This window comes from Pyrgilauda ruficollis, unplaced genomic scaffold, assembly GCF_017590135.1.
Source record: "Pyrgilauda ruficollis isolate IOZ18807 unplaced genomic scaffold, ASM1759013v1 scaffold32, whole genome shotgun sequence".
Taxonomy (NCBI): domain Eukaryota; kingdom Metazoa; phylum Chordata; class Aves; order Passeriformes; family Passeridae; genus Pyrgilauda; species Pyrgilauda ruficollis.
The window spans coordinates 78943-105467 of NW_024524600.1; the positions used below are offsets into that span (position 1 = coordinate 78943).

Consider the following 26525-nt stretch of genomic DNA (forward strand, 5'->3'; position numbering starts at 1 on the left):
GATACAAAGTGTTCGGGGTGGTTTGGGTTTGGATTTTTTTCAAGAGCCAAGATTGTAAAGGATTTGGGGTGTTTAAGGGGAGATTGGTCGTTTTTGTTTGTTTTAGCTTTTTTGAGGCGATTGGGGGGGAGGGGGGGAGCAAGACGGAAGATGTGTTTAGTTTGCTTTTTCACCAGGATGTACAGCTCCTTTTATGAGGAAATGGGTGGCTCTGAAAAGAGCCTTTGGGTTACTTTTGAGGTCGGGAACGCTCCTCGGATTTGTTTCACTTGCTTTTCGCCTTGTGGCTGTCGGTCTTCTTGGGCAGCAGCACGGCCTGGATGTTGGGCAGCACGCCGCCCTGCGCGATGGTCACCTTGCCCAGCAGCTTGTTGAGCTCCTCGTCGTTGCGGATGGCGAGCTGCAGGTGGCGGGGGATGATGCGCGTCTTCTTGTTGTCGCGGGCCGCGTTGCCCGCCAGCTCCAGGATCTCGGCCGTCAGGTACTCCAGCACGGCCGCCAGGTACACCGGCGCGCCGGCGCCCACGCGCTCCGCGTAGTTGCCCTTGCGCAGCAGCCGGTGCACGCGGCCCACGGGGAACTGCAGCCCGGCCCGCGACGAGCGCGACTTGGCCTTGGCGCGCGCCTTGCCGCCCTGCTTCCCGCGACCCGACATGGCTCCCAACGCCGCTCCCGCTGCACGAACCGACGCGGTCACGTGTCGCCGCGCCCTCCGCGCGGCCGCTTTTATAGCTCCTGCGCGCGCCCCGCTGGCTCTCTGATTGGCTGCGGCGCGCTCTGGCTCGCTCCGACCAATGGCGCCGCGGATCCAAATCCGACCAATGGGAGCCGCCGGCGGCCGCTCCCGCGGAGCCGCCCCCGCCGCGCGCTCCCAGCCCCGCCCGGCCCCAGCGCCGCGAGCGCGGCGGAGCACGGCGGCCGCCCTGGAAGCGGGAACATCCCGCTAAATGCCAGGGCTGGCGGTTCAGAAATAATCCTGCACTTTAAACCTGCAGGGCTACTTTAAAAATGTGTTGCTGTTATGATAAAAGAGAAGCTTTGCTTTCAGTGGGAGCATTTACACCCCAGCACTACTAATACGTATAGAGACTAGGCAGGAAGTCATAATACAAGACATTTCTCTGATTCTAGAGAAAAAATACTTCAGTATTTCTGCAATCACTCATATTGGTGTTTTCCAGCTGAATTATCTGTCTCCAGGCCGAATCTTCTCAACTTTGGTAAAAAACGCTGATGTCATCAGGTAACTTCCACAACAGAAGTTGCTTAATAAAGAAAGAATTTCGTGTTTCAAGAACTGGGTAAAGTTACATCACACAATATGCATTAGGTGGGCGGGCTCATGTCAATTTTACATGTTCTCGGCATAGAGAACTGCAGTGCAAACATTTTTGATTGTGTCCAGAATTTGTGAAAACAGATTCAAAGTTTTCAAGTGTAAGTTTGGTTAGCTAATAACTTTGTCTCCTTAGAGCAGGATTAACCCCAAAACATGGTGCATTCAGCTAAGCCTGAAACTTACAACCAACTACATGTATTGTTCGAGGTGTCTGATAGTCTGCTATCCTAAAATTATTAGCCACAACTAAAACTGTGTCAGTCAATCTTTTAATATTAAAATTATTTACTAATTTTCACTTAAGGTAGCCTGTCCATGGTGCACCCAGCAGGTATCTGAGGCTTGACATGAACCAAACCTCCTATTCAGTGTGTAAAATAAATTGTTTCGTAATTATTAGTAGTATTTCAGAGCTTAGGTTTTTACTAGCTACCCATAAAGGTTAAAAGGGATGTTTAGGAACTTAAAAATATAGCAGAAGCTTAGTGGGAAAAAGTAAGTATATGTTATTTACAATGTGATTATTACTTTTCTGAGGTTCTGAGTGCTGTATCATCTTCCAAGGCGAGCAAAGAACCCTCCCCCCTCTCCACCTGCCTGCTAGTTTCTCACAAATCACAGGGAAAGTGGTATTTTGATACACTGAACATTTATTGTCTCTCACAAGACAAAATGAAGTTTCCCCAGCCAACAAAAATCCATCAAGATGACCATAAAGGGGAGAGGATGCAAAACTCCAGTGTACAGTATATGCAACAAATTACCTCCCTGACTACCCTGGAAGAAAGATGATTGATCAACCTCACTGCAACTAAAAAACATGATTATAAAATATTTACAGGGAAAAAAAAAAAAACCAAACCCAGTACAGAAAATAAAAAGTGGACAACCATTTGTGTATGAAATGCTGCTAACACTTTTCTGGCTCCTTAAAAACCTGTTCCACTACCCTCACCAGAGCACTCGGGGTGTGTAAGGATTTTGGCAGGGAATAGTCACCCCCGTCCCCAGAGTATCATTATCTCCCTCTAAGGAAGGGGGAGGACTTGAGGGGAGCAGCATCGCCTTCTTGACTGCAATTTCCTTTCACCAAGTGGCTCTGAAAGGAGGTCCCCAGGCACACCTCAGCTGCAGCGGTCTCCAGTCGCAGCACACTGGCAAGTTAACCTGTGGGTAGGGAACTATTTCCAGACATGCCCTTTCGTTGCTTGCAGGAGGACTTTCCCTTCTTCTCCCTCCACAGTGATCCGATCCGTGTTCAGAGGGGCAGGAAAGCTGACTAGGACTACGACAGGTCACAGGAGACCTTCCATTTCTTTCATGAAGGCTTCATACACATCATCCTTTGTCTGTACAGAGATAGGGGCAGATGAGCCAGCCTTAGGGGCAGCTTTGGTTAACGGGAGGGCGGGCTCATCCTCTTGCTTTCTCTGGGAGGCGGCGGCAGCCCCTTTGTTCTCGCGGCGCACCCGCAGGGCGGTGGGCACGAAGCGCGTGATCTCCGCCTTGGGGTTGGTGATCTGCGGCTTGGCACTGATGGTGGCCGTGGCTTTCTTCTCGATGGTGGCCGCGCTGGTGTCATCCGCCTTGGGCCGCTGAATCAGGCTGGGGGGGGCACTCAGCACCCCGGGGTTTGGAATGGGAGCTGGTGGAAAGAGCCCAGGTGGGGCAGGTCCTAAGGGAGGCACCAGAGGTGGCCGTAACATGCCCGGGCGAGGAGGAGGGATGCCTGTAAGAAGAAAAGAAAGCGTGAGCTCTCTCCACATCTGGGAATTTCAAAATATTCGAGAAAAAAAGTGAACAGGCTCAGAATGCCAAGAACAAAAAGCAAAACAAAGCGACCCCCAACAAGATGCAGCAGCACTAGCTTAAAAATAAAATAAAGGTTTTCAAATCTGCACGTGCTGCTCTTCAGGCTCTGAAAGCCACAGGAGCTTGTTTATTGCTCCCTTTTAAATTTTAAAGTTATAATCTGAGAATAAAGTTTCTTGACAATCCATCCCACTGGAATTTCAGACCCAGGCACAAAAAATAAATATTCGGATCTCCAACTCATTTAGTGGAGCACCATTACAGCACCCAGAGGCTCTTCAGAAGGAGTCCAGCAGAGTAAAAGTTTAAACTCTGAAATTCCCTTTTTTCAGGGCAGATTTTTTGCTACCAAACCATGCACGCCATTTCCTTGTTATTGCACAGAATAATGTAATAGCACGTGGCACAATGCAGCCACAGACAGGAACCAAGGCAAATTGGCAGCCAGTTATACCTCACTGGGCTGACCACCACAGCCAAGACTGTGAAAAGAAAGGAAGAAGGGACTTGGCACTGAAACAAACAGAACCCCTTACCTGGAGGGGCAGGAGGGGGCAGACGAGGAGGAGGACCACGTGGAGGAGGACCTGGGGGCAGGCCTGGTGGGGGGCCTGGGGGAGGACCAGGCGGTCGCCCCGGGGGAGGACCAGGTGGCAGCAGTCGAGGCAAAGGCCCACGCAACCCTGGTAATCCCGGAGGTCTCAGGAACGGAGGAGCTCCTGAGCGTTCATGTAACAAACAAGAAATTTAATTCACAGTTAAAGGCATATCCCAGCAACTATCTCATCAGCTAAGGATAAAGATCTTCAACCTATGAATGAAGGCTGTATTACCCAGTTGCCAGATTAAATAGAGTTTCTAAAAATCTCAAGCAGTGGCAGCAGTTACACAGTTAAAGCATCTTTATGAAACAAAAGTGTATCATGGAAAAAGGGTTCCTCCCCATTTAATTAAGCTGTAACTGGTAACAGCTTCTGAGCTGAGTTTGTCAGAATTTAAACAGCTAAGAACCTTTTTCTGTGGCATTTGATTTTTCTTCTGGCCTAAAAATAACTACCTTTGCTCTTTTACTCTGCTTCATACACTGGCTCTGCTGCTGTCTGCCAGTGTTGGCTCTAACAAAGACAACCAGCAGGAAGGCTACAGCTACAGGAGCCTGAAGCCTCAAAAGCAAGGTACAGACAGGGTGATGCAGCCTGATGACAGACAGGTCTCGGTAAGTGGATACATACACTCCATCTGCAACACATTCTGCAGCTGATACCACTGCCTGAGGGCCTGCATCCCTCAAAGCAGGGTAAATCAAGAACTCACCTGGTGGAGGGCCAGGAGGAAGGCCGGTGGGTGGGCCTGGGGGCCTCAGTGGAGGGGCTGGAGGTGGTCCCAGAGGAGGAGGCCCAGGCATGGGAGGTGCCTGTATCTGAGCTGGCGGCACAGCCTGCGCACTCTGCTGCTGCTGCTGCGCCTGGGAAGTCGCAGTAGACGACCCGGTCTCTGCAAGTGCCTCCTCACTGAGCTGCTGCTGCTGCTGTTGCTGTGATGTCTCTTCAGACTCTGAGTCCTCTTCCTCCTCCTCCTCTTCTTCTGAATATTCCTCCACTTCTCTCCCTTCTTCTGGAATTTCCTGGCCTGGATATGGAGATTATACCCTTATAAAGTCTGTCTGCGTGTAACATCTTTGTGAACATCAGAGAAAACTGAGTACACAGAATTAAATAAAAAGAAGCAAGAGAAAGATAAACCTTACTTCAAAGGGAAGAAATCTGACCACTTTTTACTGTTAAACATAAAACGAAAACAAATAAAAATAATAATAGAAAAATCATTGCTGCTCTAGAGAGCTCTGACAAAAAGAGTTGTGTGCTCCTCTGGGACCTGAAGCTTGTACTACCAGCCCAAACTTCTGCTATTTAATCTCTGCCTTAAAGGAGTTTGTGGGGAGGTGAGGTAACAGGGGGTTGGGGACACAATGCCACCATAAACGAAATCCCCATGTTCAAGAAACTCCTGCACCTTTGAAAGATACTGGAAAGATACTTTTTAAAACAAACACAGTTTGTTCTATTGGTTAACTTATCTCAGCAGAAGGGTATTTTTAGGGAGTACAGATCCTTACAGGTTACACGCTGAGCAAATAGACAATGTTACCCTTTCTCTTTCACCAAAAGATTTGTATTTCATTTGAACAACTGTTCAAAAGTTAAGCAAAAAAAGGTTTAGAAGAAAAAAAACAGTAAATTGCTACTCTTAACTTCAACTCAGCTATGCAACACATTACTTAAAAATAAATTTTTAAAAAACCTACAAAACCAAAAAACCCCAGACAAATAAAAGAAAAAAAGAGCAAAAACCAACTAAAATACCTAACAAGAGCTGATACTCTCAGCAGAGCCTACATTATGACAGTAAAATATTTACTTTATAAAACAAAACTTGTGCAAAGTAAGCTGCCCACAGAAACCTTAACTGGAAGCGCAATGGCATCTCACCACATATTATATCCACCTTACTCACCTGCCATTCGCAACATCATGGCCTGGAGTGGAGTCAGTTCTTTCATGTTCTTTTTCTTTTTTCGTGACTTCCCAGGCATGTCTGCAAACCGGACACTGTGACCTGGGGAAAGCAGGGTACGGGTAAGGGGGACAGGAGGTGGGAAGGAAATAAGAAAAATCAGATAGTTATGTTGATACCTGGTATGGATAGCTTATCAATCTAACATAATGATGCTCCTTAGGTAAGAGTTAGCGCTGGTGTTTCTGATTGTTTCAAGTTTTGCTAACCTAGTATTCTCTAGCAATTGGTCTCCCCCAAGCAAGTGAGCATATTTTACACTGAGGTTTAATTTTGTAGGGTATCTTACCAATGCAATGATTGTAGGGTATCTTACCAAGTGAAAAATGGCTTGTGAGCTATAAGCTAACAACTTTTAAGAAAACAGGTTTATCTGAAAGTTGCTTCGCTTCTAGATAGCCTCCTTCTGACCCATTTATTAATAAAAATCCTTTAGTTGGAATTTAGGTGAGTTAGAACATTGTTAGTTGACTAAATAAATTACACACACACCCTCAGCTCTATCAAGTTGTGTTTTTCTTTTGAAAAATCAACCCCCAGTCTCCCGTTTCCCCTTCATACCTGATTTCTTTTCTTCACCACCTTCCCTCTCCTTGTCATTATCACGATGCAGGAAGTCCTCTCCTTCACTGTCTGCATCTGACCTATCGCTATCGCTGTCATCGCTGCTCTCATCGTGCTTATCTTGATCCATATCTTCAGGATAACCTTCATCTTCACTAGTGCTGGACATGTCATCATCGTGGCCTCGCTGTCCTGCAGAAAGCAAAGTATTAGGAAATGCATGAACTCCAAAGTCAAAGTATTCTTTCACACCAGTGAAAGAACATTCCCCTTAGCAAAAGCATGGACAAACTGGCATCCCTTTACTTTTTAGCACATATTTTTAAAGGACATTTTGGAAAATCTGTAAGATTTCATATTAACCTTATTAATTTGCACAGCAAAAAAATGAAGGCAACTGCTACTGCAACTGATTCATCAACTTCTATTCAGCAATTGCCTACCACTGAAATATTTTGATGTTTTCTGGCATGAAATAAAGCTAATTCATCTAGTCAAAAAAGCTTCTAGGGATGATACAGCAACTTCATGAAAAACAGGACCAATGTTCTCCTAGCAAATGCACACTCAGGGCTGGTTGTGGTTTTTGTTGTAGTTTTGGTTTGGGAGTGTTCATTTTATGGTTTTTTTAAATAGACAATTTCTCTGAGAGTGATTGGGTTTTTTTTAAAGGGATAATATGAACAATGTTACAGCACTGTTAAGGGTTTATCCAAAAAAATCTGATCTGTGAAACCTAACAAAAAAAAGTATCTGAGACACGTAATTAAATGTTTCAACATTTAAAAATACAGCTGGTAGCAAAATTGCAGATATTATGATATATCTGAATCACCTCAGAGAAGCAATCACTTAGGGAGAGTCCTTCAAATGGTGCTAACATTCATATTGCCCTGAGAACCTTTTGTCTGGGGCACACTGCATTCACAGCAGTACCATCCACAGCGGAACAGAGGTCAAGGAAAACCGCAGAGAGGAATAGGGAAGTCCTTACCTGCTTCAGAACTGTAAGAAATCTCCTCCTCTCGCCTTCGAGGAGCCACGTCCAAGTTGAAGCCCACCTTACGGCCATACATCTGTAGGACCTGGGGAGGGGGTGGCCCTGGTGGAGGCCCAGGGGGCTTCCTGCCTGGAGGTAAGCGCGGAACACCAAGCCCCGGAGGAGGAAGCACAGAAATGGACCGAACTGGTGGTCTGGAGATGAGAAAGGTTATGAGAAATGTAGCAACACAATTAAAGTAAGCATGCCTTTTGTAAAATTATTTAGCCATCTCTCACCACTGCTTCTGCAGACTTCTAAAAAACATGAACATTTAAAAAGTACAGATTTGACGTAAGGAGTTTACAACATCAAACAAAGACATGACTGAAGAAGATCAGACAAAACCTCCTCAGAAAGCAACTGAAGACAATACTGAAAAAAATCAGATATTGAATCCTACCACAGAAGAAGACTGAAATAATCACAGTTGGTGAAAACAGAAGGCTATTCAGAAAGAAATAGAAAAAAACTAGCACTAGAATGAAAAAAAAAGAAACCAAACCAAAACCAAGCAAACTTGGAGTTTATATGAACTATTCATATACACTGAATATAGCAGCAGGACAAAAGAACACACATAGGGCAATTTAAGGGGCATTTATGTTCTTAACAGTAGGGCTCTAAGTTTTCCTGATACGAAAAAGACAAAAACTAGAAGGCATAATGTATTGCTCAAAGAAATTCAAACAAAAAGCTGTGATAGTGGGGATAGATTAAGAGCTTTGGTAAAAAGAAAGCACAATTCACTTGCACAGAATTCCTGACTTCTACAAGTCAATACACCTCTGCTTCTACCCCTAGCTCCTCCCCCATAATATGAGTGCTTCTGTTTCACTTCCCCCTTAACTTTCTTTTTCCACTTACCCATAGGCTGATGTCTTCTTGAGGATGGAAGGTGGCTGAGCCCCTGGAAGGGGAATATCCTGTATGAGAATGTTGGAGGGAGCATGAGGCATATCTGGTAAGGGGATACTTTCCACTTCAACATGCTGAGCATTCTGGAAAGGAGGGGAAAAAAAAAAAAAAGAGAATAGGTTACTTCCACAGAAGCTACTGCACAAACTCTCTACTTTTTAAAGTACAGAACATACGGATTCTGGCACCACTTGTCAAACGTGCCTGTTCTTAGGGTGTGTTATCTTGCAGCAGTCCATGAAAGAAATCTGGGGAAGTGTTAACAGTAAAAGCTTTCAATGCAAACCAAAGCACTTGCAATGCACCCATGAAAAGCTTTAGCTTTTCAGTCAAAACTCAAAGTTTTCACCTTCTTTTAGACCTTCAGTCTACAAAATGAAGAGGCTGCAGACAAGTACGGCTGTGCTTTTGTGTTTTTTAAGTATTCAAGTCACAGACTGCTGCATGTTCCAGAGGAAAGGAAAAAAAAAGAAGCCTTGCAGATCCTTGCACTGGCACAACACTGTTTTCCAGCATGGTAGGGAGGAATATTAGAGAAAGACCTTTAAAGAAATGCCAAAGGATTCTCATTATTTCCAGCAAGATATTTAGCAGAAATGCACAGAAATATCAATTGCACACTCACAGGCTCTCTCTCACTTTAATACAGAAAATGAAAGGCTGATATTGTTGATTTGCAACAGAAATTTCCCTTTCCTCCTTTCATTTTGAATGAGGTCAGCATATCAGAGACAAACAGTGACCTGACAACCACCACACTGTCCTCACTGAAATGCTCTGAGGTACCATGCAAATTAATATTTCGTATCTGCCACATGATGCTGAACTCATATAAATCTCGCTTCCTCTGTAACAGTCACACCTAATGAGCAGAGAGAATACACTACCACAGTTACAAGACTGAGATACAGTAAGCATTACCTTGACAGCGTCAAAATACTGGCTGAGTTGTGCTCTCTTCTGCTCGTACTCCACTTCCAGCTTGCGCAGCTCTTTGTAGATGTCAGGATTTTCCTTCTCATAGAGCCGCAAGATACGTTCAAAAGTCTCACGGAGCTTTTTGCGTTTGTCCTTCAGCACTTTTTCATTAAGTTGTGGCTGCTGTACCGGGTTAAATTCTGATCCAAGACAGCAAAAAAAAAGACAAAAAAATTGCAAATTACTCTACTGCACAACTGTGATGAACGAAACTATTTCAAAGCAAGTTCCAATCCCCGCTTTCAGGAAGTCTGCAGCCTTACGACAATAATCCCCTCCTTGAATTCTACATTAGCAGCACTCACACACACTAATCGTTTTTCTTAGCAATCATCTTCTGGGAAAAAAGTCCTCTTTGATGGCACCACAACATCTTAAATCATAATCAATTCCCAGATGTTCACAGAATCCCCCCTTCTATCAGGAAAGGAAAAAAGATTACTCTATTTCAGTCTCCCCCACTGGCAGTTACAACTACACTGTGCATCTGCATAAACCAGGGCCTAAGTCCAACACCTGGTACCTCCCACTCACCCATCTCATCCAGCTTCTCCATGTCCCGGATAATCTGCTTCGGATCTTTCATCTTCAGTACAGCTGCTCGGACCATCATCCGCTGCTTTTTGTTCTAAGATCAGAGACCAAGCAGACAGAAAAGTTTCACAGTAGAAAGACACAAAATATCTGTTACCCCTTTCTCAGTATTGCCAGGCTGAAGGAAAAATAAAAAAATCCCACCTCAGAATGCCCTGAAAACCCTCACCATGGCACAAATCAGCAGCAAATGTAGTTAAAACTTCTGGTAATTTTAATTCCACTATCTTGGCAATTGCAAATGTTACTATCATTCCTTCACTCCAACTAAGACACATGCAGTCAACACAATAACCAACTGACAAAATTCATCAGAACACACTAAGAAGCGTCTGACTCTTGGATGCTTTATTTGTCTGAATTTTTTTTTATTTGGTTTGTTGCTTGCTTTTTTGCTTTGTCATTCTGGGGGTTTTTAACTACTAACTACTTCCAGCAACGTTTCAAAAACAATTACAAGTTAAAGAACAGCTGGGGATATGTTTACTCCAAACAAGACTTCTATGTTTTTTTGAACTACGTGTTTGGATAGTATTTCCAAAGTCAGTCTTAGGATATCAACCAAAATATCCACAGTCTATTCATGGCCTTTTACAATCACACACATGACACATAGTATAGGAAATGCCAACCACATGTTCCCTCATCTCTTTATTACCTTCTTTAGTTCCCTTTTCCGAGCTTCCTTCCCTAGAGGGGAAAAGAAAAAGAACATAACAACGTGAAAGACAAAATCAAATTAATAAAGAACCTTTCCTTCATCAAGACTAGGGGTGTTTCTCAACAGTTCACTCATTTTACAAAGACTAACTGCAAGTCAGCTTTTCAGTGAAAGAGAAATATAGCATGAAATTCATTTATATTTCTTGTCTTTTATACAGGAAAAAAAAAAAAAAAAGATACTGCAGTCTTCATGTCTCCAGAAGCAAGGCTTTTTCCATACAAAAAAGAACAACAGGCAACCAAAGCCATGCAGTCATGAAAAGATTGCTGCACAGAAGCTGAAATAGAGTCATCAGACAACACACTTTAAAAATACATAGGCTTTGAGAATGCCTCTGAAATAAAGCATATCCACTGTGGGAGTCCGGATTGTCTTTATTCACAGAGCACTGATAACACCTGGCATGTTACCAAAAGTAGGAAAAAACCCAGTAAGATAACTCCCCCATCTAACCAGAGCACGTGCAAAATTTGACATGTTCCTCGAATTCCTGCCTGGGACAGATTAACTCTGTGCCAGGAAGCAGCCTGCAGTTCATCCAACAGCTAAGTACAAAGGCCTTCCAACACTGATAAGCAGTGGAAAACCAAGAGGTAAATACTTAAGAGAAGCAAGAGCATGAAAGCAAGCAGCCTTCCCAGACAAAACTGAGATAGTATTTTTCACGTTAGAGAAACTCAGTTCTGATCCACAAGTGAGGATTCTATCCTCAAAGAAAGCTTTTTATCTCCTCCTCCAGGCACCCCCCATTCCCCCCTGCTCAGCTTTCATGGATACTTACGGGCCTGGTCCGTGGGATTCATAAACTTCCCACTCTTGGTGGATGATGTAGATCTCCGCCCCATTTTGATCTTTTTTCTTCTGCCTCAAAACGAGAAACTTAAAAAAGAGGGAGGGACCTGGAAAAGATGGCATGGTTTCAGGTCCTACACACTGGTAGCTTGAGGATGCTTGTTTCTCTTCTTTCTATCAGCAATTTACTCCCTCAAAGAGTCCAAATACCTTTGAAGTTCTCAAACCTGACCATGAGCTCAGCATCTGCATCAAAACTGCCCTACTCCAACAAAGTACTACTATTTAACTAAGTACCTACTTACTACTCCTTTAGTAGGTTAGAATTTTAAGCTAATTGATGAGTTTGTTAGAATTCACATTACAACTCAAACCAAGAAGCTTTGTGCTTACACTATGGAGGGGTGCAGGGCAGGGAGAAACACATATTTTATTTTCCTAAGAGCGTATCAGAGTTTAGCTTCTCATTCACTCTTGTAAGTGCTCTTCAGTTTTCACCTTTCTGTTTCAAATGTTTCTGCACAGATCTCCTCCCTTCCTCAGACTTCTAACTGTCCCTGATATCTCTCCCCAGCCCCCACTGCATCAGCAAGAATAGGATTATCCTGCAGAAAATCGTTTCCTGTCTTTAGACATTTCTTCAGCTTGCAGATGACTACGTAAGTGTCCAAATTACAGCCAGGGATGTTTCTTCTCTCCCTTCCCCTCCAAAACTACCTCCTGCAAAAACACTGGGCTGGGTTTGTTTTTTTCCTTTTGCAAGACACTATCGCTTCCTTAGGAGGGAAGCTCACCAAGCACAGGCAGGAGTTACATTTAGACACGGTATCCCCCATCCTTTTACTACTTAAAGGCTAAAGGGAAAAAGAACAAACTCCCAAAACCTCGACTACACATCTTCTAAGGACCCACACTAAAGAGATTCAACGCAACAAATTAACGGCCGAAGGTGAAAAAAAAAGTATAATCAAGAACTAAATTAATTATTCCTTTGGCCACGGGGGAACGGGGCACAAAGCCTCCCCTCCTACTCCCGCCCGATGGCAGGAGGAAGAAAATGAGGGAGCGCGAACTGCCGCCTCCTCCTGCTGGCCTCTCTTGTGCTCGCGGCCCGGCCCCGCCGCGCCCCTCTCCCCCCTGCGGCCGGCCGGGCCCGGCTCCGGCTCCCTCCGCCCGCCGCGGCCTCGCTCAGCCCCGCGCCCGCCGCCGCGGCCCCGCCGCCATCTTGCACCGGCACCGAGTGGCGGCGCGCAGCGGCGCTCCGGAAGCGGCGGCCGCAGCTCGATGGTTCCGCCGCCCCTCGCTCCCCCTCGGAGGCCTCAACTCTATGGTTGGGCCTGGGGAGGGGCGGGAAGGCGGGGCGGGAGTGGGGACAGGCAGGGACGGGGATAGGGGGAGGGTTAGGGATAGGGATAGAGATAGCTATAGCGATGGCGGGTAGCGATAGATACCGGCGCCCAGCCGGCCCCGGCGCGCTCTGGGAGCGGGAGGGGTGCGCCCGTGCGGCCAGCGCTGGAAATGGGGCTGGGAACGCGGCCAGGGCGGGCCTGCTCCCTCACGCTCTCCAGGAGAGATCCCCCAAAGCGCCCCCGTGCCCTGGCACTAGGCAGAGCCGAGGGACGCGTGGGGAGCCGCTGCCTCGGGCAGTCAGTGCGAAGCGCTGCGGGGCAGGGGCTGCCCACGGCCTCAGGCCCGGTCCTGGTTAATGCGGGCCTGGCCTCGCGGCAGCGCTGCTGCCCTGCGGGCGCGGCTGGGATGGATCGCTCTGGGCAAAGAGAACGGCGGAGTTAATTGATGCCAGGGCAGAAGCTGCTCTGTTACTCGTCTCTTCCTGCAGCCCCCGCTGTGGTGAAGTGGCGGGGCTGGTGAACACCTGGTGGGAGCTGTTTCGTGTCACCGTCCAAAGTACAATTTCCAGCAAAAGTCCACAGCCCGTGAAGAACCAGGATGAAGATGCAAAAAACATCAATGTGCAAGCAATAAAGTATGGGTGCAGGCTAAAAAAAATTAGCATGCTGTGGAGAAGATGTAGGAAGGACATTTTTCTCTGCACAGGTGGCATCTGGGAGCAGAGGTGGTCATATCTCTGGGCAGGATTGCTAGACTCCCTGCTCCTGGTGAACATGCCATGCAACACAATGTTGTTATAATTTTTCAAGTAATGGAGATCCGGTTGCCTAATTTGTAAGGATCATTGCAGGATGGGTAAAAGACTGCAAGCTGCACATCACATTAATGACAGCATTTAGTCACAAGCTGCACAAAGTCAAAAATCAAGGAGCATCCTCAGAGCCAAGGCTTCAGGAGCTCTCAGTTTCTATGGAGTCTTGCTAACCACATGCACAGCATGGTCATCCCCACCTTGTTCCTCTTTGGCATGTTCTCTTTGTATTATTATTGTCACCAGAAAAAAGGTTCAGCTGGGCAGATTTTGGTTGCAACCGTACTGTTTTTCCACATAGGTTTGGACACTGCTTACACTGGTTTGGGCTGGTTTGCAGTTTTTTTGAGGCTGTTCTTATTTGGAATACATGTATCACAGTTTTCATTCTTAATCCTTTGTCCAGAACAACAGCTTGAGCAAAGGCAGAACACTCAAGAGGATGTGATGGAAAGCTGTGGCCATAAACATCCCTGTCAGGTGCCGTGCCACTGCAGAGGGGGATGGCTGAGTCTTTGAAGGTTAGCTGCACCTCACCAGGCTTGGGGTCTTCTGTCCTGCCAGTCCTGGGCTCAGTGGGGACAGTGGTACTGCCTCAGCTGCAGAGGGGGGTGGCTGAGTCTTTGAAGGTTAGCTGCACCTCACCAGGCTTGGGGTCTTCTGTCCTGCCAGTCCTGGGGACAGTGGTACTGCCTCAGTCCTGACTGCTTTCTCTCAGCAGTGTCTGCTGCTTTGGAGGACAATAGTCCTCTCACATTTTTCACTTGGTACTTCTGTCACACTGAGGGGCAGCTTGAAGGAGTCTGGAGGGGAAATATCAACAGACTGATTATGACATCTCTGGAGCACCAAACATAAGACTGGCCAGAGCATAAGAGAGAGCAGGAATTAAATCTGTTGTGGGGAAATCCACTTTCCTTAAAGTCCACCAGGAACAAGCATATACCTAGAGGTGAGTAATAGTTTTGTACCTCTGTGTTCCTCACTGCGTATCTCACTTCCCCGACACTGCTTAGCATTTGCATTCAAGAACATTGGGCAAATTGCTTGAAAAATACAACAGATTTGTTTTCATTTGACTTCGCTATTCTCATACAGCAGTGATCAGCAATCTCTCCAAGAGCTGATTTTAGTTCCTAGTTTAGAGTGTACATTTACACATAGAAAACAGGAGCCAGGAGCTCCTACCTCTCCAACACACAGATATTGTGTTCCACTGACTGACAGTCTCTTGCCTTTAAACTGAGTGCCATTTGTGTCAGGAGACAAGAGATGTTCCCTCTTGGAGAAGTGATGTCTCAGGTCACCACATCATCCACCACAATACCTCGTGTAGGCAAGGCAGTGCTTTTTGCCTCCCCTGAAGTGCCTCTCCTGACTCACATAGCCCAGTCTGCAGCTGGTCCCAGTTTCTCAGTCCCTGGCACCCATCTATGCTCCCGATCCCTGGCCTTTCTCCCTGATGACTTGGCAGAGCTGTTGGGTACCAGTTTCATTGCCATCTAGTGGCTTTTGTGCATAAAAGGGAAGAGGAGTCAGAAAATATTAAAGAGAACAGAAGTGGAGGAGAATAAAAACCCAACAAAACAAACCCCTCCAAACCCCAGAATGGAAGGGTTGTGAATCTCACCCATTTCTTTATTTCATAGGCACCATCTAGTTATTAATAAATTAAGATTGCTAATATTGAATATTAGCAAACATGTATGAATTTGGACATGGTTTTAGTATGGGGGAAGCAGGTACTAAAAAAGGAACCTATGCACAACCCTACTAGATTGGTCTATCATGGATTAAAAAAAATATTAATTGCATGTATAATGAAGCTTTCAGTACTTCTTTATTATTTGGTTTAAAATTGGTTTTCAGACAAAAAAAAATACAGAAAAGAGAAGTCTTCATCCAATACTCATGTACCTTTTTATTAATTCTTCAATTACCTTTTTTTTTTCTAAGATCAAAAATAAACAATTCACAGCAAATCAGAGCAAGACAGTACAAATAATGCTCTTTCTTCCAGCTTTGGTTTTAAAATCTGAAAAATAAGGACAGTTGGTAGCATATTGTGAAATGCAGAATCTAAGCACATTCTTGACAGTCCCACATTGGTGGGATCAGGTAAAGACTTGAAAATAACTTTAGTTTACTAGGGCTGCAATCCTACAGGCACTTGTACACGTGTATAATCCCACTCCAATCAACAAAAGAGCAACTTTGCACAGAAATTTTTACATGTGGGTTGGCAGGAGCACAGCATCACAAGCACAAGAGGTTATTCATGGCCAGGCACACCCGGAATGCAGCAGCTGGTTTCTCTCAGTGGTGGGGCAAGGTTGAGTCTGTTTGCATGTAGGCCCAGGCTTCTCTCACCTGCCAATCTACCGGGATTAGAGTTTATTTAAAGAAGATCTCTTGCTGGCGCCTTAGGAGGGCAGAAAATAGCAGTTAAATATGCTTCAGCTAGTCCTTGTAATTGAATTCAGTCTATCAGATTTAGCACTAAACCACACTAAGAGTTTAGCAACCACAGATGTATTTGCAAAGCCTCCAGATGCTAGCATGAATTGCCTTGTTGAAATTGTTTTCTCCCATTGTGTTGTCATTTTTGCTATAGAAACACACCTTCTCACCACTACCAGTCCAGCAGTCTGTATGATTGTCTCTAACATGAATTACAGTTCAAGGTTACCTACAATGCTTCCCAGAAAATAAGCTTAAGGAAAGGTGCAAAGTATTTGAAACATTGCACCCCCTAAACACCTGTAAACCAGTTCTATTAATATATTTCAGTGCCAGTTTCCTGAACTGTCACTTTTCTTGTTCTGCTACCACAAATAAGAAAATAAAAAGCCATCAGTAGTTCATTTGTCGTAATGAATCCAAAGGGTTTCTGCAGGCATAAGCTGCTGCAGCTGCTGTGACAGTAGAAGAGTGAACTCCATTTACTGAACTTGCTGTCTCACCAAAGAAGTTACTTCATGTATGGCACGCTGGTACTTTTCTGAGGCAACTTTAAATTCAGCCAGGTGCTTCTCGTAGCTTCTCACAGCTGTCAGAAGCTGACTCCTCTCCACAGCTCCCAGGATGGCATGGAGAATCATCTCAAGGCCAAGCCCGATAATGGTAATGCTGACTCCCCCAAGAACAGATGCCCCAATCTGCGCAAGGACACCGATGAGCTTGCTCACAGTGAGAGTTAAATGATTGGAGCCAAGAAGTTTGATAGCTACCATTGCAGCTGTTGAAGTTGCTTCTCCAAAAATAATGGAAAAAACTCTCTGGGCTATTGCAATTTTCTCCAGCTCAGGCTCTTTGATATCATATAGCTTCTGGTACAGCACTGGCTCGAGCTTGTCCTTCATGTCACTATCAATCTTCTGCACCTGATGCTGAATCTCACTCATCACTTGAATGATAATCTCACAGTTTTCCTTGACTGTACTGCTCTCTCGCATCTCAATGGGGGTAATAGCACAGCCCAGGTGCTCATTCAGCACTCCAACCAGCTCGTTTGTTGCATGGAAATTTGTGGACATACAGTCAAGCAATTCCTGATGGAGATGGATCAGTTCTTGCTTTCTCTTGGGATTATCTGGGTAAAGGAGGTCACTCAATGCCATTCTTCAGAAATAGACTACTTAAAGAGAGAAAAGAAATTTCTTACTCTGTTTAACACCCATAACCATAGCCCTTAAAGAGCAGTGAAATCTGCTTTGTCTCTGCCCCCTGGTTCTTTTCATACTGAGCAATTCAAATCCCAAGGCATAGCTTATAAATGTAGAAATCTTAATTCTTATTCTGGATCTTTGCCAAGTGATTGGAAAAGGACCTTGTAAGACATTGGGTATGCTCAGAGCAACAAAAATAGCTAACAAATATCTGATGAGCAGATTGGTAAAATGGATGTGGACCATTGGCAACTGAAGATTGAAACTGAAACTCAGCCTTGGAAACTGAAGATGGTAGAAGCTGAAGTAGTTCACTAAAAAATGGAACAATCTCATCTAATCAGCAAAATTAAAGAAGTGGCTTAAAGATTAAAGGGTTGTTCCAGGCACTCTTTTGTATCAGCCTATATTTTCCATTTAGTGGCATCCAATTTTTCAGCAACCATGATGATTGGTGGATATGGTTTGTGTCACAATAAGGGTATTTTATGCCAGTTTAGCCTTTTTCTTCTAACATTCAAGAGAAAATGATACTATATAAGCATTCTGTGCTTATACTAAGAAGCTTACCCTCTGAATTCATAGTGAGTAGTAAAATTGTCTATAATAACCCCATCCTAACCTATATCACCTTACATACATCTCTCACTGTATTTCCTTCCCTGACATTTATTTCTTCATAAACTGCATGCCAACATGGAGTCCAAAGAGACTGAGTTTACAGTGATCACGGAGGAATTCCTCATCACTGAGATTCTATAATCAACACTGTCCATTCCCTTTAACCCATCACCAGCTGCAAAGTGAAAATGCTTTTGCATGATTTCAGCTTAAATGCAAACATCTTTCCTACGGGGGCAAACTATGAATGAGTAGGATGACTCATTTCTTTGCTGGTACTTTTCATGGTCTCAGCCCTCTTATTGCGAATCTGGGCCACTTTTGTGCAGTGCTTTGCATTTTTCTAAGATGTTTTTCTTCTTGCTGTTGGTGCCTACATATCACAGTTAGAGCTACAAATAGTTATGTGTAGGGGACTACCCAGATTTTTCTTCTTAAAAAGATACCTTTGTGCCATTTTGCTCCTTTGTAGTTCTTGCACTATCTGTTAGCTGCAAATCATCTGACACTGACCCAGCTGTATTTTACTAAACACACCCTCCCCCACAAGGTCACTGTAGAAAACCAGAATGATTTCCACAATCCCCTGCCAATTTTTAATCTCAGTGTTGAAACACAAGCCAGTCTGAAAAGAGTTTTTCTCCCCCAATATTTTACACAGTACTGTATATTTCTTTCAGCCACTTACCTTGTATCTCTGCCAAGAGAATAAACCGCTTAACACATCTTATACAAGCTGTAGGGAGCCAAATACATATACAGTAAAGGTTTGTGATTTTCTGGAAACATAAAGCCATGATAATGCAGGCAATGATTTCATATCAATCCTGCCTCAGGGATGTTGCTGGCTTGCTTTCTGACTCAGTGTGATACTAAAACCTTTCCACTCCAGTGCTGTTTTTTTGTAAGGTCATTTGTTTTCTCTTATTGGTAGAAACTGAGAAGACAAATTGTTTTAGAAGGAATAGCACTTCAACAAACATTTTACATACCAGACAGGTGTGGAGAATACTTTTAGAATCTGTTCATTACATATGATTATTTCAGCTTTTTACAGCTGCTCTAGATTTTATATCTCCTAATGCTAAAATTACTTCTTACTCTTCACATTAGCACTTTCATCAGCTTTTATATTTTCCTTTTAGAATTAGGCAGGCCACATATATTTCTGTATTTCTATTTCTCCAGCTCCAGGGAGATTTACCACGGCAACTTTTCTAATTAAACATTTACACTGCCTACCTGATTTGGTCTGAATGCTGCTGTTGAAATGTGTATGGGACAGTAACTTCAGCCTCTTTCCCCTCTGCTTGCCTGGTGTTTTCCAGCAGCATGTGATGAGTTAGGCATCCGGAGGCTGGGCTTCAGCTGCATCCTGTGCCTGCCTCCTGTCATTAATTCTATTGTGTGATGTTTACCCAGATTCATCTCATTTTCTTCCTCCTCTCCCCTTCCTTCCAATTTTAAGAGAATTCAGTTTACTCAATGCTAGTTCCCAGTTACTAGATCCTCCAAAGGCCTTCTGTTCCTGGAGAGAATGGGTACAGCACAAATCCCTCCTGCCTGCTGCAGAGGTGCCATCACAGGCAACTACAGCCATGGCTGAAAGGGGATGGTGTTACTTGCTGTCCTCAGAACATAAGAGGTGTAGGACAGCACTTCTAATTCAAATAGATACAAGACTATGTTTTTTACTGGTTTCTATTGTTTATAAATATAAACATTAATGCTTGCACCTAGGCCTTGAAATAATGAATTTTTGCAATGACTGCTTTTGTACAAATTACAAAATTGTAATTTGTACAAAAGCAGTCATTGCAAAAAATTGAATGGTCCCACATAAACAGAAAAATAGACACCACAGAGAGTGGAAACAGTCCAGTAAGACAAGCTTGTACATATGCCTTCAACCAAGCTAGACATCTTTCATGCTCTTGTCCTTAGAAAGGTGGACCTGCAGCCCACAGGGGTCTCACTAGGAACACTGCTTCCACCACAGAGGATGGCTAAGTTCTTGGATGAAAATATAAGATGAAGCATAAAATGTGTACTTTGCAATTGCTGACGTGTTTTCACCTGAAAGCTGAGCTGCTGTATTCAACTCCAATGAATACAGTCAGAGTGCCAAACTCTCTTATTGTCAGAGCTGTGGGCATGAGAACATAAGCTGAAAGAGAACACTAAATGATTTAACTGCTATAGTTCTGGAAATGTCAATTAGTTGTGACTGCTGAGTATTTTCCACTGAGAATGCCATGTAGTCCTGAAATACTTTGTGTGATATTGAACTGAATTGAACTGATCAGGCTGGCAACTGCATGTGTGTCACATTCTGGAAACTGATTTCAGGTCTTCTGTGTTTGCAGTGGATGCAAATCCTTTTCTTCTAGAATCCTCATCATTTTGAACAAGACAGAAAATAATTTGAACAATATGAAGACAGTTTTGTTCCTGCTTTACCTGGATCTTTTGGGAGGATTAATAGCTGTTATTGCAGGCCTATTAAGCTGGAGGAAAAGACTTGATCTGGGGTGTCTGTCATCCTTCCTTGCTGCAATTTGCCAGGTCTCTGGTGCCATGAGAGTAGAAGTGGTGTGGAGACCCAGACTCAACTCTGAACTGCAGCAAAGGTGAAAATCAGTTTTGCCATTTCATGCCATTTCAGACCCCTTTTGCCATGGGAAAGAAATGGAGGAAAAGGCAGATGGTTGAACTGAGTTCTGAAAAAAAAGTCTTTAAAAGTACACAGCGGGACAGGAAGTTGCAATTGCTTGAACACTTCTGACTACACATCTAACCACAGCAATAGCTGATGAAACATGTCTGCTGCAAACAGTCCAGCTTTACAGGGCTCTGGCACAAGCAAAGGCAACATCAGGAGCAGTCCCTGAGCTGCACACTATCCCAGGACTGTATCTCTAGTTGGCCTTGTGGGAACTCGGAGGTGCAAGCAGAAGGACATAACTTTCTTAGCAGTCAAAATGGTATGATGGGCACCCAAGCAAGGAGAATGTTTTGTGCTTCCACCTATCAAGGGATGTTTACACCATGTAGTCAGTGTATTAACTGACTAATATAAATCACTTTTAAGGGAACTGTAGCCTGACAAAACGTGGCATTACTCAGTCTTCAATTGCTTTGTCTCTGGAATGTAGATGTCATGCGTTTGACTTTGCTATTCCCACACCCAAAAATGGGAGTTCAATCCTGTGTAGATCCACCAATATATACAAACTGAAGGATTATAATTCTGAGGATGATGTAAAGTACTTATTTTCTAGGACTTCCACAAATTTACCAAAAACCACCAAAATGTAAGAATAATTAATTTACAGCACTTCCCTTACTTTGAAGATTTCAGCACAAGGTCATACTTCCTGCAGCCATCAGAGTAACAATACTTGCAGCTGTTTACACCATATTTTGCTGGCTGCTTGGTAAAGTCCCAGAAAAGGCTGTCAAGAACTTTTTCTATGTTTTATTCCAACTAATGTCTTGGGGAAGAATGGGTCAGCTGGGTTAGCAGTTTGGATAATTGATTTCAGAAATGTAACAATCTAGCCAAAAATATATCCACCTTTATTCCTCTGTAATTCCCCTGTAATAATGCCTTCTGGATTTCCTCTGTTTGCTTTTCAGAGTCAGACACCACTCCAGAAATGTTAGTTCATCTTGTTTTTAAGAGTGGCAAAGAAAGGTTGTTCAGGGTCTGCCAGAATCTGCACGACTTAATGCACTTCTCTGTCTCTTCAACCAACACAATAATCCGACTCCTTGATGCACATCTTGGCACCAACTTTCCCTGCTCTCAAAGGAGATATGCACAGCTGCCCAGTTACCCACTTGAATTTACTGCCATGGTGCCTTCCACATCCCACAGACTGACTCTTTCTCACTAAAAATAAAGGTATTAAGAGATCTGTAAGGAGTCCAAAGTCCCTGTGTGTCTTTCCCGAATGCCTCAGGACAAAGCTGCCTTCAGTGAAGGTTATCCCTGATCTAGTCTTCAGAAAGGCCGTAGATAACCTTCTTCCTACCTGAATGGGTCCAGGGAATGTCTGTTTTAATGAACCAGGCTGAATGTTCCAGTCTCAGCTGCAGAGTTGCAGCTGAAAGCAGAGGGAAGATTGAACCTTCTGTAGCAGCAGGAACTCCACAGGCTTCTTGCCTGCAATTCAAGGGCACATAATTGGATGCAGCCAGAGAATCAGAGACTGTGGGCCAAGCACAGGGAAACTCCAAGCACACTAGGGAGAATGGCAGAGGCGAGTGCAGTATAACCACTGTTCTTGCTTCTTGAAGCTGAAAGAAAATAAAGAGAGCAGTCATTTAGACCTCTATTCACTGCCTAAAGCTTTTTGGTTTTGCTAACACAACCTTTGCCCAGAAAGGCCATTTTCTCAACTCTACCTATTATTTTGGCTTTGGAGGCACGAACCCTCATTCCTAAATGATTGTTTTGAGCTCAAAGATCACATTGACACACTGCTGAACAAAGAGACTAAAGCAAGAGTCCTGGACTGGTGGTAGATTCACAGAAAGGCAGGGATGTGAAACAGGCCCCATGAGGTATTCCAGCATAGAGCTCTCTCTATAACCAGGAAACTCAGTTCTTTGTCAAAGGATACCTTTTCTCCCTGCTGCCTCAGGAGAGAGGTCACTGCTAAAGTGACAGTAGCTTTGTTTACACTTCTCTCAGCTTGCCAGAGATAAGTGTAGAAGCAGTAGCTTGCCAGAGTAGTAATGGACCAAAGCCTAGAATAGTCCTGAAACTTGAAGTGTAGCAACATTGCAAGACACCAGCATAGATTACTTGGTTCAAGCACATCTCACCCACTCTTGCAACAACAATGCTGGGGACACAAAGGCATGAGTCCTGCAACATCCTTGCAACGACACTTAGGATAAATGTGGGCTGCAAAGAACCTTGAGACCTGCTGTTGATCCATCTTTAGAGAGCTGTGGGGTTGTCCCAGGTTTCACAGCAAACAGGTAAAGATGGATCTCGTAGGCAAACACAAGAGGTGAGCTACAGGTTTGCCGTTGAGTGTGGCCCTGCGTGGGTGCAGCTGGTGGGGGCTGCCTGGGGCACTGGGGACCAGCCTGTCCTGTGCCCCCTTACATGAGAGCCTGTGTACAATACCTTCCACCAGCTGGCACTGGTACTTGCTGTAGTTCCCCACAGAATGCAGATGCAGCCGGTTGCCCTGCTGGGTTTGAAGGAAGCTTTTGACGAGAAATATCTCATAAGGGGGAATGAGGACTTCTTTCTCAGATGTGTGGTAAGAAAAGCCTTGCACAGCTGCTCCCAGGCAAGTGGTCACTGTGAACAAAGTTTCGTTCCCAAACTTCTGGGCTTCATTCCTGAGGTGGGAGGTAGAAGTGAAACGGCCAAATCGCACCCTGCTGCCTACCTCGGCCTCAATATACAAGTCCTTTACACCCCTGTGCACCTGGTAGCACTTATGTTCCCCCATGCTGATCTGCCATTCCTTTAATATCTGGATAGCAGTTGTTAGGTAGAAGTGAAAATATTTAAAGCTGAAGTTGTGTCTGTAGTGCTCTGGAGAAATTCCTGCTGTGGATGTAGCCCAGTTCAGCTGCGAGTGCAGGGAGGAGTTCATGGTGTAAGCCATGAGGACAGTGGCATGGCTGGCACGCATTTCCCTCAGCAGACCTACAGGGCTCTTCAGCAAAGCCTCCTGAGCCTTCTTCCAGAGACGCAAGTAGTCCTTGTTAGCAGCTATTTCCTTTTGAAAATAGTCTCCTTGCTCCAGTTCTTCCATCATCTCCTCTCTGCATCCCAGATACTGGTCATCAAAGGAATGCAGAGCCATATCCATCAGGATGGGGGACACAGCCTGCAACATAAAAGCAAATGAGGATTAGCATCAGAAGTGTGAATTTCTTGGGTATCTCTGTGGATACAAGCCAAGTTTTTCTCTACCCTTTCCTTGCCTCTTTGTCATTATTGGCAGAGCAAGCAAGGCAGGTAGCAAATCCTTAGCAAAACCCTCCTGAGCAACCTCAGGCTATTGTCTATACACCACCACAGGTCAGGATGATGGAGTTCTCATTTGATATGGATGTGCTACATTAGAATCTCCCAGGAGCATTGGTCAATTTAGACAGGCTGGAAAAGGAAAGGAAAAACTCCATGAGATCTACTCACAAACACTCTAGGAAATCACCTAGCTGCAAACAGGAGGAAAATTCCAACCAAGTAACTAAAATTAAGACAGGTAAGAAATGGAACAAGGGAACTGAAAGCAGAAAAGTCAAAACTGAACCCAAAACTCTTTAAAGAACATGTTTCAAATGGAAAAAAAAATTCTTTAGTATAAGAAATTTCATTATTTCAAATAAAGAGCAATATTTACCTCTTTTACCAGTATTTGTGAGAAAATCAGCAACAGGAGGCTGCCCAGTGTCACCAGCTTCCCAGAATCCACCCAAGACACTGTAAAGAACATTTTTTTTAAAGGAAAGATAATTTGCACCTGTTTCTTCCTGTTTTTCTTTGAACTGGAAAATTCTGCAGTTTGTAATTTGCACTCAGGTTTTGGTGGCCGTTCTCCAGCCAGAGATCATTCACCAAATTCTCACTGCAATTCAGAAGTCATTAATCAATCCAAGCAGACAATTTACTGGTAGAAATGTGCCCAAAATCCATAAGAAAGTGTCCGGTTGCACCAACTTCAGCTGGCATGAGTGTCCGTCACCTTGACAGTTCTTTTGATTCCAAGGTGTTTGGTGTTGTTCTTGCAAAAAGGAAGAAAACCGTGGCTTGGAGAAGACTAAGGCACTTCTCCTGAGGAGAGGTGTGTCAGGGTGACTGCTCCCTGGTTAAGAGTTCAAAAGCCCTTTTAAAGAAGTTGACTCTGATAAAGCCAATGCAGAAATGCAGGGTAGGTTGGGATCCCATCTGGAAGCAGCGATAACCTAACTCTCCTTCTCCTCCTTATCACCCCCTGCTTTCTACTCATGTGTGCCAATCCTCCTCCTACAGCAAGGCAGAGTGGCAGCTCGCTGGGCTGTGTGCATTGGCACAGGCAAAATGAGTGTGTAAATGCAGATTCTGTGCTGAGACAAACCTTTCTCTAGCAGCTGCCTTCTAGACACCCTTCCAAATACTGGCAGTGAGTTATTCACCCACAGAGCCCGGTGGCCCCTGATAACTCTTCTGTATGGAAAAAGAGCCAAGAAAATAGTCAAGGCTTTAGTTCTGACTAGAGAAAAGTGAAGCCCATTTTCCATGGACTGATAATGATAGCTTGGGTGAGGGGGGCACCTCCAGACATGGAGTGATTCCCTGAGATGAGGGAGGTTTGTGAAGCTGCTTGGATTCTGTGGACAGAGCATCTGCAAAATATTGCTGAGATATGGTGGGAGGTGACATAAAGGTCACTGGGGCCTCCAGGTCCTACTGGGCTCCTTTCAAAGTGGTTGCTGCTGGAGACATGAGATGATGCCATGAAGTGCATGAAGTGATGGATGCAGACAACCTAGTTCTGCATCCTGGAATGTCTCTGTTATCTTGGGCTGTATTTCAGAAAGTGGTTGTTTGACTACGAAAAGTGAGTCCACCGGAAGGCTCGCAAATTTATTCAGAGGTAACTCCACCTCTGTTTGTGTAGAGATAAAACAGACTTAAACTGAGACAGGCTCCCTTGGGAGCTTGGCAGTCATGATAAACACCCCACTAAAATGTCAATTCAGCTGCATATAATCCATTTGTAAATTATGTCCCTGGTTTTCCCCTCTAATCTGTAAGTGAAAGTTTAGTATTAAGGGAATCAGGAGGACAAGAATTTGCATTTTCAAACGCTTCAGAAGCAACTCAAGTTATTATTAAATGCAAAGGCCGAAAGATGGCAGCAGAGGATTTGTGGCGGTGCTCAGCGCTGCATTAACCAAGCAACAATCGAATTCCTCCATTTCAGCAGTAAATTTGTAACGTGATCCGACTGCTCAGATCCCCAAAGGTCATAATGACTTCAGCCCATGAAGAGATCTGATGACACAGAGCAGATGACATAATGGAGGCCTCCGGGTGTAACATTTTTTGCCCGAAAAAAATATTTACTGGAAGGGAGAGAAAAAATATAAAACTAGCAGAAAGATGCAAATAGAGACAGGAAACTTTTTGTGCTAACAAAACCATACAACAACCACAACACCCCTATTTTATTAGTGCACTGGATATTAGGATTCTGCAAATCTCTCTAGTATTTTTCCAAGCAAAAACTTCACTGTTTTCAATAAAGCACTCTGTTAATTTTTACTAGATGGCATTCAGAGTAGAATTTTACTGTGAGCAGTGAAGCTCCATTAATTTATGTCAATAGAGGAACCAGTCACAGGCGTTTAACCAAGACATGCAGAGATATTTTTTAAGTGTCTTCTCCTTGGCCAAGACCAGCATCAGCAGTGCAAGCCACAGCAGCTTGCCAAGCAAGGCTCACACTGGCAGCCACCTCTGCAGACTTCTCCTGTGTCCTTACTTCAGGACAAGGCTTTCAGAGAAATGCTGATCTGGGTACATGGTGAGTCAGGCAAATCCTGGCCCTCCTCTCCCTCAGTGTCACAGAGTGCTGAACCTATGACCTAAATTTCAGTGTCATCATTTCTGATTCACTCTGGGGCATGGCAGGGGAGAAGGAAGCCTCAGCAACTGGATTCCTGCTCATCAGGGTTCACAAAAGAGACTGTGCCTTCCAGGCATCTCTTTTACCACAGCT

The 26525-nt window shown here is 44.4% G+C and overlaps 4 protein-coding genes across 9 annotated transcripts; all 4 read right to left on the reverse strand.

Moving 5' to 3' along the window:
- Window positions 1-202: 202 nt before the first annotated feature.
- Window positions 203-681, reverse strand: LOC121357206 (histone H2A). Its single transcript, XM_041474317.1, has one exon. It carries the CDS (start codon window positions 653-655, stop codon window positions 266-268), a length of 390 nt encoding a protein of 129 aa, XP_041330251.1. The 5' UTR covers window positions 656-681; the 3' UTR covers window positions 203-265.
- A 1290-nt stretch (window positions 682-1971) lies between these two features.
- WBP11 (WW domain binding protein 11) lies at window positions 1972-12612 on the reverse strand. The gene is made up of 12 exons (XM_041474397.1): window positions 12470-12612; window positions 11324-11441; window positions 10477-10508; window positions 9759-9852; window positions 9168-9364; window positions 8196-8329; window positions 7284-7483; window positions 6287-6481; window positions 5666-5767; window positions 4466-4780; window positions 3688-3870; window positions 1972-3068 (listed from the first exon to the last, which is right to left on the reverse strand). Exons 2-12 carry the CDS (start codon window positions 11385-11387, stop codon window positions 2635-2637), a joined length of 1950 nt encoding a protein of 649 aa, XP_041330331.1. The 5' UTR covers window positions 11388-11441; window positions 12470-12612; the 3' UTR covers window positions 1972-2634.
- A 2797-nt stretch (window positions 12613-15409) lies between these two features.
- SMCO3 (single-pass membrane protein with coiled-coil domains 3) lies at window positions 15410-21932 on the reverse strand. 5 transcript variants are annotated; one of them, XM_041474395.1, is made up of 3 exons: window positions 21822-21912; window positions 18473-18520; window positions 15410-17132 (listed from the first exon to the last, which is right to left on the reverse strand). In XM_041474395.1, the coding sequence occupies exon 3, from the start codon at window positions 17113-17115 to the stop codon at window positions 16438-16440; it is 678 nt and encodes a 225-aa protein (XP_041330329.1). In that variant the 5' UTR covers window positions 17116-17132; window positions 18473-18520; window positions 21822-21912; the 3' UTR covers window positions 15410-16437. The 5 variants fall into 5 exon arrangements, with proteins under 5 accessions (XP_041330329.1, XP_041330328.1, XP_041330325.1 ...); XM_041474394.1 differs by having other exon boundaries at window positions 15410-17129; window positions 21822-21871; XM_041474391.1 differs by lacking the exon at window positions 21822-21912 and adding an exon at window positions 19027-19092.
- A 19-nt stretch (window positions 21933-21951) lies between these two features.
- On the reverse strand, window positions 21952-24642 carry ART4 (ADP-ribosyltransferase 4 (inactive) (Dombrock blood group)). 2 transcript variants are annotated; one of them, XM_041474390.1, is made up of 3 exons: window positions 24174-24642; window positions 22928-23645; window positions 21952-22086 (listed from the first exon to the last, which is right to left on the reverse strand). In XM_041474390.1, exons 1-3 carry the CDS (start codon window positions 24255-24257, stop codon window positions 21992-21994), a joined length of 897 nt encoding a protein of 298 aa, XP_041330324.1. In that variant the 5' UTR covers window positions 24258-24642; the 3' UTR covers window positions 21952-21991. The 2 variants fall into 2 exon arrangements, with proteins under 2 accessions (XP_041330324.1, XP_041330323.1); XM_041474389.1 differs by having other exon boundaries at window positions 24165-24642.
- Between the last annotated feature and the right edge of the window lie 1883 nt (window positions 24643-26525).

Coding starts and splice junctions, on each gene's coding strand:
- LOC121357206 (XM_041474317.1), bottom strand. CDS start 655: ATGTCGGGTCGCGGGAAGCAGGGCGGCAAGGCGCGCGCCAAGGCCAAG.
- SMCO3 (XM_041474396.1), bottom strand. CDS start 17,115: ATGGCATTGAGTGACCTCCTTTACCCAGATAATCCCAAGAGAAAGCAA.
- ART4 (XM_041474389.1), bottom strand. CDS start 24,257: ATGTTCTTTACAGTGTCTTGGGTGGATTCTGGGAAGCTGGTGACACTG. Junction 23,646..24,164: donor CACAAATACTGGTAAAAGAG/GTAAATATTGCT, acceptor TTTATGTTGCAG/GCTGTGTCCCCCATCCTGAT. Junction 22,087..22,927: donor CCAGTGCCAGCTGGTGGAAG/GTATTGTACACA, acceptor ATTTTCTTTCAG/CTTCAAGAAGCAAGAACAGT.
- WBP11 (XM_041474397.1), bottom strand. CDS start 11,387: ATGGGGCGGAGATCTACATCATCCACCAAGAGTGGGAAGTTTATGAAT. Junction 7,484..8,195: donor AAGAAGACATCAGCCTATGG/GTAAGTGGAAAA, acceptor TCTCATCTCCAG/ACCACCAGTTCGGTCCATTT. Junction 5,768..6,286: donor TGGTGAAGAAAAGAAATCAG/GTATGAAGGGGA, acceptor TGCTTTCCCCAG/GTCACAGTGTCCGGTTTGCA.